The following is a 13,542-nucleotide window of genomic DNA, read 5'->3' as shown; positions in this document are numbered from 1 at the left end:
CCAGCATTTGGACCAGCATGTTTTTTGGAAAGAGGTCCTTTGCTAATTTAGTCTAAAGTGTTCAACATTTTTGAGCATTAGAGTGTTTCAACCCATTGAATTCATATATGGTTGCTTCATGGACTGACCATTTGCTGTGTTGACCATCCCTCTGAAGAAGTCCACGAAGGACGAAACGCGTCAGGATTGAAGACGGAGAGAAAATAAACCCTACACTATTGTACATTTGACATATATTGTGATCTGTAATTGTGAAAAAGGGTTACCTCTGTCTAGATTGGGCAATACTTTGCTTTTAATAAATTGTGTAAAGCCATAATCATTTGGTCAATTTTTAGTTGGTAACCAGTTAAAGTGATCGAGAGCGCCCTCTGATTCAATTTGCTGGATATATATAATATTGTATCTATCTATATGTGTGTATATATATATATATATATATATATATATATATATATATATATATATATTATAGTAGTTATCTTTATAGAATATTTGTGTACTTGATAGCAGGACAGAAAATTATTATACCTTGCATTCTGAAGTAAGTAATTATTCTTGTTGAAGAGTTTTTATTTTTCTGCATTATTCAAATAAAGTTTCAGTACATAACCATAAGTTCTCATGTAGGTTAATATTGTATAAAATTATTTTGCCTGTGAATTTAGGTTAAACCTGCGTGAACTTGGACCATTGGCGTCTCACATGAGGTGGTTTATTTGGCTGATGGCTGTAGGTGGAACCATTTATGTGTTTCTGTACCATGAAAAGTAAGTTGTTGTTTTTTGTTTTTACTTTATATTTTTGGTACTTAAGGTGTAACTGTTCAATGCTCTAAATAGGTTGAGGACAAGTGAATTTAGTACCCAAATAGTTCACTTGTTCCCTCCTGTCTTGTTTCTCTTTGGGTCAGATTTTTGCTCTTGCCATTTGGTACAAGCCTTGTGTTTTATTTTTAGGGATCAATGCTTCTTTCCATCCCCTACAAAAAATCTCCTAGAGAGTAACATTACTCAGACTCTTTTGTAATACTGTATGTTTTTTTTTATAATTTTCTTATTTATTGGTAAATTATCTGCATGGATTATCATTTTAAATTTCATAAACCATTGTATGCCCTCCCCTCCACTGCATCAATTTTTGGTTGGATTGGGGTTGTATTTTTAAAGTATTTTTTTTTCAGAAATGTATTTAAATAAATTTACATGACCATTTATATCTGCATGTATAACAAAAAAAGGTAAAACCAGTGTTATTACAATGGTAGCAAAGAACAGGGAAAAACGCCCAAACTAGATATTTTTCCAGTGCTCAAGAAAAGACAAGATTAACAGGGAAACTATATTAATGGCCCCTACAGAAAATGACGTGGCATTGTGGTCCATTTAAGGTCCCCAGAGGATAATGAGGCATGCCTTGTGACTTGGGATAAAAGTGATTTAATCTCCATTTTAGAAAAAGGTTCTTTATTGTCAGAGCTGTGGAATGCACTCCTACAATAGCTGGCATTGGCAGACACATGCTGGATTAATGGCACAATATAGACTGTTGCTCCAGTAGGTTGCACGGTTGCCAGCTTAAGCTCAATAAATATTTTTTTCCCTATTGAGGTAATTGAACTATACGTTTTGAAGGCTAAGAGTATGGAATTGAAATTTTTTACCTAAACAACTATTTAACTATGTAGTCTACTAACGGTTTTCTTTGTAGATGTGATGTGTACAATACAGAGATAAATAACAACCTTTTGGGAAAAGGACATTTCTTAAACTAGCGATGATGCACGATTTTGTATTGACTATGGGGCTCATTCCGAGTTGATCGTAGCTGTGCTAAATTTAGCACAGCTACGATCATTCACATTGACATGCGGGGGGACGCCCAACACAGGGCTAGTCTGCCCCGCATGTCAGTGCCGCCCCCCCCCCCCCCCCCGCATAAGTGCAAAGGCATCGCACAGCGGCGATGCCTTTGCACTTCAAGAGTAGCTCCCGGCCAGCGCAGCTTTAGCGTGCTGGCCGGGAGCTACTCATCGCTCCCCGGCCCGCAGCGGCTGCGTGTGACACCACGCAGCCACTGAGGCCCGCCCCCCCCCCCCCCCCCCGTTTGGTCCGGCCACGCCTACGTTGGCCGGACCGCTCCCACAAATCGGCGGCCAATCGCCGCTGTTCCGCCCCCTCCCGCCCAGCGATCGCAGCCCTGCTCTGGCCTTTGGCCGTCTGGCATGCGCCGGCGCACTGCGGCGCCGGTGCATGCGCAGTAGGGATCCGTTCACTCAGCTGTGACAAAAAGCAGCGAGCGAACGAGTCAGAATGATCCCCTATGGCTGCCTCGCCAATGAGCACCAGTGACCTGAAATATGATATTCCTGCATGCAGGGGCGCTTCTAGAGAGGAGGAAGCCTGTGTGCAGGATTCGGCTGGGCCCCCTCCTCTCTAGCCGCCACCGACAGCGCTGTGTAGACTCTGGGCACTAGGGTCCCTAGGGGACCCTTTTGCTGTCCCAGAGTCTACAGTGCATGCGCAGATCTCCAGAAAAATGGCACGGCAGACATTTTCCCAGTGATTTTCCAACTGCGCATGCGTGAATCACCAGGAAAATGGCTCCGTGCCATTTTCCCAGTGATTATGGCAGCGCTGCTCCTGCACCATATTTCAGTTAATGGGTTCAGGGTGTGCGGTGTGGTCCCCCTTGGACCCCTGGGAACTCGTGTGCACCGCACACACTGCACCCATTATAGATACGCCATTATAGATACGCCAATGCCTTCATGTCATTCTGTACATTTATTCTGTATTTATCAGGCAAGTATATCACGCGGCATGGAAAAGTGCATGCAGCATGTCTATGGCATCCTTGTAATGTGCGACAGCTGCTGCTCTTTATACGGACACATGCACAAATCATAGAGCATGAGTTTTTTTTTTTGTTTGTTTGTTTTTACAAATGCCCTCAAGGCTTTCATAAATAAGTCTCATTTGTGCAATTTCCATGAGTCTACAGTTGAACGCATAGAAGACAAAACGTGTATTTACTGTATCTACTTAAACTGTGGTTAATTGCTTTGTTTTGTAAAGTTATGTTTCCCATAAATCTCTATGTTGTGCTTTGTGGCATATGAAATATTTGTATAGCATGCACAAGCATTTCTGGTAAACATAGACAAACAAGGTGTGAAACTCTTCTGCTTAAGATTTGTTTAGATATATAAATAGGGTGAGAAGACATTTGCATGCCAATCGGGCACTTATACAAATGAATGGTCTGTATCTGCACTTGCGTGCGAGAGATCATTTCCTCTCTATAGATACATTTTATCGGATTTTAACAATTATGGTCATATAGGGCACATTTAAACCCTTACTGCCACCTTCTGTTCATTTTGCGCTACAGACCTCAAGTCATAGTATAGTTTCTAGAATTTTTCCATTTCCCTCTAAAAGGTCAACAGGAATTCAAGCTCTTACAATCTTTTATAGCAAGTTGGTAATTAAATTTTGAGATTTCAAATGTTTATACCTGTAGTAAATCACTGCACTAGTGATTGCCGTAGCATTTACAGACGTAGTATATCCTAACAGATGATCAAGCAACATACCACATACACCACTTCTTTATTGCTGCTTGTCTGCATTGTGTGTGTGTGTGTGTGTGTGTGTGTGTGTGTATATATATATATATATATATATATATATATATATATATATATATATATATCTATACAGAATATTTTATATATATATATATATTGCAAGAATTGGTGAAAACAAGCGCCCAAAAGTGTGATTATTAAAATCAGGGAAAATGAAGGTATAGAGGAACGGATGATAAGGATCGGTTTAAAACACTTATCTGGTAGGTAGAGACTTGACTCAAGCAGTACTCTTTTTGTGGATTAAGAACATGCGGATAAAACAGAAGAGAACTAACATAGTGTGTACCGTTTATGTTACGTATTATGTTACTGCTTAGTTTCACAGGCCTAATTAGGGAACTAGCTTATTCCCACAAAATATAAATTTGCAGCCTGAGCAGTATATATATTAAAAATACAAAAAATTTAATAACATAATCACATAAAAATACACATAAAAATGGCTGTATAGCATGCGTACAGAATAAAATTTATATCAGGCTTATCTGTCCATGTAAATGACTGAAATGCATGCGTACAGGATTTAAAATTATTTTAGGCTTATCTGTCCATAAGGAGGAGATGTCTGCAGGTACTCCCAACGCGTTTCGTCCGTCAGCAACAGGACTTCATCCCCTTGGGAGTACCTGCAGACATCTCCTCCTTATGGACAGATAAGCCTGATATAAATTTTATTCTGTACGCATGCTATACAGCCATTTTTATGTGTATTTTTATGTGATTATGTTATTAAATTTTTTGTATTTTTAATATATATACTGCTCAGGCTGCAAATTTATATTTTGTGGGAATAAGCTAGTTCCCTAATTAGGCCTGTGAAACTAAGCAGTAACATAATACGTAACATAAACGGTACACACTATGTTAGTTCTCTTCTGTTTTATCCGCATGTTCTTAATCCACAAAAAGAGTACTGCTTGAGTCAAGTCTCTACCTACCAGATAAGTGTTTTAAACCGATCCTTATCATCCATTCCTCTATACCTTCATTTTCCCTGATTTTAATAATCACACTTTTGGGCGCTTGTTTTCACCAATTCTTGCAACAAATTTTATATGCACGCCAAGCATATTTATATGTATTACAAGCTGCCGCTCTGATAACTTATTGAGAAGTGCCTTTATATGAAATAGGGACTTTTACTTCACGATTCTTCTTTATTATATCTTCTTTATTATATTCACTACGTTTTATCATATTTTTAAACAATATTTTTACTGTATATTGTGTGCATAATTACCACATAAACTGCACCCGAGCGCTGTAGTCTCCAATTCTATATATATATATATATATATATATATAAAATATTCTGTGTAAAAGTGGTAACAATATGTACTGTATATGATATTGCTGGTACCAAAAAGAAAAATTAGTAATGTTATCTGTCAAGGATTCCTGGATTGGTAAATACCCTTTAATGATTTGCCTGGCATGTGTCTCATTTAGACGTGTATGATGTCTTCACTGTTCCAGTATAGCAATAGATAGTAAAGAAAAAACTACCAATAGTATAATAAGATCAAAGATACTGGGCCAAGGAGTATGGTAAAGAGCCAAATAATTACTGCTCGGTGTCAAATCTGCATACCAGATGGTAATTGTTTAAGGTTTGTCTGTATTTTTTTTCATGCCGCCTCATTACTTAGTCTGGCGTAACTTTCAAACTCATGTAGATGATCTCATCACAGTTTCAGGACCTCAGTATAGCAGAAATAAAAGAAACAACAATAACAATAGTGTGATATTGCAGAACAATGGGTTAAGGGGTGGGGATAAAGTGCCATGATAATAAATAAAGCGCTTTTTGCTGTTTTAAATGTGAAGTCTGCACACCAGTAAGGTTTATCTCTGTTATAAAAGAAATTCTCCATAGTTCAATTTATTTTTATAAAATACATTTATTGAAGTAACACCACAAACACTTTTTTTTTTTTTTTTTTTTTTTTTAAGTCCATAGAATAAAAAACAGTATGCTTACAGTATCTGTAAGTCTCAGTGTATTCTTTGTAGTATAGTGTCCTTTAGTCAGGACTCACGCACTGGTGGCGATGTAAATAGTCCAATCTCAGAAATGTGTCTTTACGTGAGAGGTATGTGGACAAGCCGGTCCCTGTCCATTTCAACTCTCTGGAACTTCTTCAGGGACCAACTTATGACACCTACCTTCTCACTTTGAGAATTTATCTCTACATGCCATTTGGAAGCTTATACATATCCATGTGATGATAGAAGTCGTGTATCTGATATGCAGATACTTCACTGCTAACACAGCACAAAACACTTTATTACTGTGGCACTTTATATCCACCCTTTAACCCATTGCTGTGCAATATCCCACTATTGTGATTTTTATTTCTTGCATACTGCCAAACTGCGGTTCTCAGGTTGTGATGATGATATCCACATGCTTACTGGAAGCCATTTCCAGGTGCCATCCAATGTTTTGTGCCCTTCTCCATCACAACAAAGCACCTTCCCACAAGTCCAGGAAAGTGATGCATTTTCTGGCCCATGAACGCCTCTAGAAGCTTGTTCATCCGCCGTACAGTTTAGACCTGGCCTACTGTGACTTCTTCCTATCCCCCCCCAAATGAAGGGCAAGTTGCATGGGATTCGTTTTGAGTCACCGGAAGCTGCAGTGGAGACCTTCGTCCAGCATGTAGAGGACATACAGTGGGTAAAGGGGGGGACCTGGACTGCACATCTATTGCTAAAGATATCAGGAGGTGCTATCATGCTGAGGCTTCCTCCAGAAGACATACAGTACCTGCTGTGGACTAGTCCAGCTGTTTCCCAAAGTGGGGTTTAGTGTCTGCAACTTTACATAGACTCCTCTGATGAATACTTTGTAAAATGTAATGTTCACTTTGTAAATATAATACTTTTTTGTGTATCCGGAAACTTATTGCACACTTCCTTGTATATATGAAAGATAACACAGACAAGTCTTAGAATTACCATCTGGTGCACAGACTTATTTCTGTAACAACAACGAACACTTTAATATTGGCACTTTACACCATTCCTTGTCCCATTATCTTTACTCTTATTACACTATTATTTTTCTCTTTAATATTTATTGATATACTGTTACAGTGATGACACCATCCATGTACAAATGAGAAACATGCAAGACTGACCACTGAAGGGTGTTTATTAACCCAGGAATCCCTTGACATTTTAAATTTTTGGTACAAGCAATATCATATACATATTATTACCACTTTTACGCTTTTAAAAATGACACTATTAGACGCACGTCCTTTCTATACCATTTTAAGTTTTCCTAACTGATCTTTCTAATCAGCATGACTAAAGACTTCTTTAGTCCAACTCATCAGACTCAGTACAAACTATATTATCTATCATCTATCTATCTATCTATCTATCTATCTATATATAATATTTATATGTGTATCACATAACTTGTTTTAATTGCACATTAGGGTATGGTAGTTGTTATCTTGATGATTTGTTACATTTGAGCCATTAAGTACTTGTTTTATTATTTTAGGTATAAGATTGTTGAACTGCTTTTCTACTTAGCAATGGGATTTTCTCCAGCTTTAGTAGTGACATCAATGGTAAGAATTTCTATGTTCATGTGAGACCATTTTTACAACATTAAACATTAAAAATTATAGCCTGATTTATTTATTTTTTTGCAGCTTTATTGTGGTTATAAATCTATTGGTAAAATATGGAAAAATAATCTAAATTGATAATGCAAAACCCCCAAAATATTGGTCCGCCAATTCTGTATATGCACTTGGTGTTTTGGCAAAACATTAAAGTTTTTATTCTTAGAACCTCGATGTACCACCGAATCCTTACAGAGTATGAATATTGTTACTCTACAGTTTCATCATTAAGGCTACAGTTATTCCTTTCAGGAGCAACAATTACTGATGACAGCTTGTCTTTTGTCCCTCCTACTTCATTTAAATATGTTAATAAGAATTTGGACCCATTAGGTATGCGGCAGAATGTTTTTCTTTTCTTTTTTTCCCCCTATAAGGATTTGGCATTCAAAAAAAAAAAAACATGGATTATATGATTTTGTACAAAAACATGAACATAAATTTTCAGATTTTGGTTCATTTGCATCACTGGTATTATTTTAATTATCACCCCTAGTTATTTTATTTTATTTTTTTATATATTTTTCAAGTACCTTATTTAATATGTGATAAAATTAAAAAAACTTAGTATATAAAATAACAGGTAACTAATGGGTGATATATACACACATTTTATATTCTTTCTTTTAGTTTTCCATGCTTTATGTTTTTACCATTAAGGTCCATTGTACCAAAGACTCATGCTAGGACATGTAGCATACAACTTGCTGTATTCTATCATTTTTAACACAATGGGGTATATTTACTAAGGTGTGAGTTTTTTTTATAAATGGAGATGTTGCCAATAGCCACTAATCAGATTCCACTTAACATTTATCTAGCAGCTTCTAGAAGATAATAGCTAGAATCTGATTGGTTGCTATAGGCATCTCCACTTCTAAAAAAAACTCACACCTTAGTAAATATACCCCAATATTTCAGAACACAAATCGTTGACAGCTACATGTCTTATTATTAAAGCAGATTTCATTTATGAGAAGCACAGTAAAGTTTAAAATGGATACCTTTTATTCAAGCCCTGAACTGTACCCATTATTGCATGGAACTAATAGTTGTGACTAATTTCAGATTTTCAACGGAGGCATGTCCGGACTGTTGGGGGAGAGGGTTGCGGTGGCTGCGTGATGTCACACGCATGCACTGCGACTCGGGATGCAGCGGTATAACCCCCTGCCAGCGCGCAGGAGCTGCACTCGCAGGGAGCTACTTGTCAGGTACAAAAGCATCGCCACCGTGCAGTGCTTTTGTACCTGTGTGGGGAGGGGCAGGGTCTGACGTGCCTGACTAGCCCTGTGCTGGGTGTCCCCCCGCATGTCAGAGTAAAAGATCGTAGATGTGCTAAATTTAGCACATCTACGATCAACTCTAAATTACCCCCTTTATTTTGTATTGAAGCTAATAATAATGTGAAAAATATTTGTTACCTTTTGTGTTGGTCACTAAATATTTAAAGTCTCTACCCTTTCTCTACAGAACAACACTGACGGTTTACAAGAGCTAGCCTGGGGAGGGCTGATCTACTGCATGGGCGTGGTGTTCTTCAAAAGCGACGGGATCATCCCTTTTGCACATGCTATCTGGCACCTCTTTGTAGCACTTGCAGCTGCCGTACATTATTATGCCATTTGGAAATACCTTTACAAAAGTACATCTTCGGATCTGATCCGACACTTATGACAAAATGTTGTTGGGGAGGGGAAACTTTATCAGTATTACTTGACTCGTTAAAGAATGTATGAAAAGGCAAGTGAGGTATTATAATCAAATGCACTGACTTATCTAGTTCTCTACAATGTACTGTGAACAAGATGTGAATCTTAATAGCAGTTAATAATGAGGCCCAGGCCTCAGCCAACTGGTTTCCCCTAGCTTGCCTGTTGTAAGGCGCTGCTGCTGACACTAGCCACAATGTCCTCAGCAGACAGGTCCGTCAGACAAGCTGGGTACTGTAACTGGCTAACCTAATGTTTACAAAGCAAGAGATTTTTTTTTTTCCTCTCTCTTTTTTAACTACGTGATGACTATACTTTTTAAACATAGATGTATTTCTTTATAACGTGAATTCAAACATTTCAAGATTTAAAATGCCAATAGTTAAAATGAGGGTATTTTCTTTCCTCTTTTTCTACAAGCCTTGAATAAGAAAAAGTACTTACATTCCAAGAGTTAGCTGCATATTGCATATGCTTGTAAAAGATGGAGGTAGCCATTTTGGAAGCAGTCATAATATAACATAACGTTATGATAGGTAGCAGGCCTGATTTGCATCCTCTGCAGCTTGTCTGTAGGCTGGATAAGGGCAGTAATGTGTATAAATGATCTGACACTCATTAAGTATTTCTACCACTGAAGTCATTAATTAGGAATGTTTTATGTATTGCAGTGGTTCTTAAATCATGTTAGCGGATGTTGATGCTAAAACTGGTGACTCTTATGGCATAGCATTTTATAGAAACTCATAGCCAAATATTGTCTCACAACAAGTTTGAGTTGATGAGCCATTGCAAACCATTTTGGCTTAATGAAAGCAATTACTATGGATCCTTTTTAAACATAGACTTTTAAACGTTAGACTTATCATTTGTTCTTTTATGGACTGTTTTAAGAATCACAGTTCTCTGTGACCAGTATTAAGCAAGACTGAGACATGATAACATTTAAGATTGACTGCATTTAAAATGTGCTAAATGTGCTGGTGTTGTATTAATTAGTATTCATAATAACCAATATGTTTCTGTTGGTCTTTTACATTGAACAAGTAAACCAGGGGTCTCTAAACCATGTTGGGTGCTTTCCCAGTAAGCCCTCGCTGAAAACCTGTTGTGATCTACTATACCAATGGATGAATTACTAATCATGATAATTAAAAGAAAGTATGTTATTACTGAATAAAGCAGAGCAATTGCTTGCAAAGTTGGTTCAAATACATAATTTGGAGCCCAGTCAGAAAATATTGAGATTCTGTGACCTACATCATAATTCTCATGATACAAACTAGTGACGCTCATTTTCTACATACTGTACAGAACATTATTAATGCTAACATTTCAAGATCCCTACTTCCATCATCATGTTTATGGACCTTAATTCATTTTTTTCAGTGTCTTATATTAAGATGAACATCTGATAAACGTTTTGCTTTGTTCTTTTTTTGCACAATTGTATAAAAGACATTTTGCTTTTTGTGAAATTTATTCCCGGTAGTCATTGCTCATTTGTATTGGCCAACTTGATGTATGTTTTGTTGTTTTTGCAAATCTTTGATGTGTACACTGAAATCTTAAACTACACATGTGCTCGAGACGATACTAGCCTGCAGAAGAAGCCACCTGTCGAAAAAACTTACCTCACCCTTTATCTTTATTGTGTGTTTTGCTTATAGCATTGCTCTCCTATGCTGCTTCAAAATACAGCTACATACACTCATAGGGGCCAATTCAATTGTGGGGGTGTTGTTAGTGCAGCAATAGCTCTGACTCGAACAATTTTGGTCACAGCCATATAGGGCTGCATACAAAATTGTGCAAATTTGGGGGGAGATCGGGCCGTGTATCCAAGCCATTGCAACATCAACCTGCACCCTTTGCCCGCAATTGGATTGCCTCCATAGTTACCAAGCTGGCTGCTTGTTGGAACATTTTGACTTGACTATTGTGAGCGAGAACTAAACTTGATCATATTGTATTCCTACCAATGTCTTGGCTATAAGCAAAAAAGTGAAAACTAGTACTGTATGTAAACTGTTGGTTCTTACCCAATTTTATTCTCTACCATCCTACCTACTTTTTTATTTATTAAGCAGATGGTATGACTGCTCTGTTCCTATGAGTGTAGGCGTGACAAATGTTCATAGCATCAAATACTATTTGCAGCTGCTAGTGATTACCACATTGTGCAGAAAATACATTTAATAGGAATCGCAGTAATGTTTCCATTTTTTTTTGTATAGAGAAAAGACATCGGTGACATCCCTGTGGTACTTCATTACTTATAGTCATAAGGCTTGACCAGTATTCATGAGACAATAGTACGGATTGTTGTGATAGGCTGCATTCTCATGAATACTGGATTTACACAGAAAATGGCTGCCTTTAGATTATAATAATAATAATCAGGCAACCAGTGACTAGAGAAATCAGTCTACGTTTACTGTAGTTGAAGATAAAAAAAATCATTAGATATTTCTAGTAAAAAGACAAGCTTGCATCACTTTTTCTTTAACTGACAATTTTTGATTTTCATATGTCTGTCAGTACAGATTCCAGAATGGACATAAACATTTTCTCTATGAACATAAATTCTTAAAAGTCAGTGTAGAGGGCTGATGTAGTATAAAACAAAAATGTTATTGTCTTTTAAAGGAATTCTCATTTTCTATAATTAGCTGCATTAAAATGATTTCTCATTACACATAATTTATAATTAGATAATAATACGTTGCTCAATTCCTTTGCACTTGAAATCATCTCTCTTCTTTTGCGTCACTGAATTAGTATTGTGTCTTTTGTATAACCAGTAGGACCTTAAATATGAAGAATGGGCTTATACTCTCATACAATTTTACCAAATTGCCAAAAAGCATTACAGTTTCAGCAGTTTGTGGTGTAAAACATTTGCCTATTAGATAATTTTTCATTATATCTTTAGTAGGTTCATCTTTTAGTCACAAAAAAAATGGTTAGTTTACACAAGTGTTCTGTGCCACTATTGGAAAGTTATACCGAAAAGCATTAATGTGCAAAGTCCATAGGCCTAAAGAGTATTCATAACTTAACCTCTAAAATAGGCCAGATAGGGAATAAACCCTCTTATGTGAGGCCGGACTGCCTGTATTTTTCAAGCAGATTGATAAACTACGGTATGTACTAGACAAATAATTCTCTGCCATTAATATCCTTTATCGGGGAAAAATGATGAAAATGGGGGGGGGGGGGGGGGTGCAATCAAATTCTATGGAGATTACACCTTCCTTTCGTATTTTATTTTATTTTTTTTCACTCCCAAATGAATATGGTATTCAAATCAAAGCGAGTTAAAAAAAACATGCTGTGCTGTGGCTCATTTCTCACCAGAAGTAATAGTAAAACATATAATCATTGTAAAAACAAATTTGTATTTAACAGTATTGCGAAATTGTGTTTTTTGAAATACAGATTTTTTCACAATAATATTTGGTTGCTATTGTGACCAAAGTGCCATATTTTATGGCAAGCATTTTTGTTATCCTCTATTTTTGCCGTGTAGGCTAATAAAGGCTTCTAAACGTCCTCCTCCTGATCCCTATTGTACCTCTATCTAGGTTTTGTATTTTGTAATGATCTGTGTTATGAATGCAAACAATCATCAATTTTCATCTGCGTTTCATATACTGTATCTTTCTAACCACTAAAACACACGTAGCTGTTGACCATGTTTCTGTCTGTTGTAGCAATTGTCCTTTTTTCCTCTCTTGAAGTATTAATAGAAGTCTTTGAAATGTAACTTCTACATTTTTTCTGTATACATTTTTACTTGGTATCTTCATACATTTGATTGTAAATAATAAAATATAATTAACTTAATATCATAAAATGGTTGTCGAGTTTTGTTTCACAACATCTACAATGTATGTCTAGATTACAGATGCAAAGTTAACATTAGTAAAGTATACATTACTGTTACCCTGCCCCATTTTTGTAATCCCCAAATTTGTGAATTAAATAAAATCTTAAACCTGGGATTGAATTGTACAATGAAAGTATTATTATTCTATCCATCTCCATTGTCCGCCCCCCCCACCCCCCCAAAAGCATCCCTCCTCCCTGCTAAAGTTTCACTTACCTTAGTCACATGGTAGTGGTCAGAAGGGGCTAGTTGGAGAGTGCATGGTCTGGTCCTCTCCCAGGCTAGCTGCAGTAGAAGAGCTTGGAGTCCTGTGATGCTGCTACTCTCAGTCAGTGATTGGCTGGAAGTTACATAGTTGTTGAGGTTGAGTTTAACCTATAGTGCTATATGCTGTATTATCTCCAATTTACTTATAACCTTCAATGCTATTTTCCGCTAAAAATTTGTCTAATCCTTTCTTAAATGCCTCGATTGAATCCGACATTACCACTCTCTGCGGCAGTGAATTCCATGAACTCCCTGTCCGTACTGTGAAGAAATCTTTCATAAGCTTGGTCTTAAACTTCCTCACCTCCAATTTAAGGGGATGACCACGTGTCCTGTGTACTTAATAAGTAAATCTCCTGAAAGTCCCTTATA

General features: G+C 36.9%; 1 protein-coding gene across 4 annotated transcripts in view; it reads left to right on the top strand.

Moving 5' to 3' along the window:
- Positions 1–12,860, top strand: part of MMD (monocyte to macrophage differentiation associated) — a 159,688-nt gene extending 146,828 nt beyond the window's left edge. For all 4 annotated transcript variants that reach the window (XM_063961273.1, XM_063961274.1, XM_063961272.1 and 1 more), the window contains exons 5-7: positions 669–770; positions 7,173–7,242; positions 8,773–12,860. In XM_063961273.1, the coding sequence (XP_063817343.1) occupies positions 669–770; positions 7,173–7,242; positions 8,773–8,976 (376 nt within the window). In that variant the 3' untranslated portion in view covers positions 8,977–12,860. The remainder of the gene's footprint in view (positions 1–668; positions 771–7,172; positions 7,243–8,772) is intronic.
- Positions 12,861–13,542: the final 682 nt, after the last annotated feature.

The sequence above is a fragment of the Pseudophryne corroboree genome, chromosome 3 (assembly GCF_028390025.1).
Source record: "Pseudophryne corroboree isolate aPseCor3 chromosome 3, aPseCor3.hap2, whole genome shotgun sequence".
Lineage (NCBI taxonomy): Eukaryota > Metazoa > Chordata > Amphibia > Anura > Myobatrachidae > Pseudophryne > Pseudophryne corroboree.
Note: the sequence above shows the minus strand (reverse complement) of the source record. Positions and strands in the feature narration are given on the sequence as shown.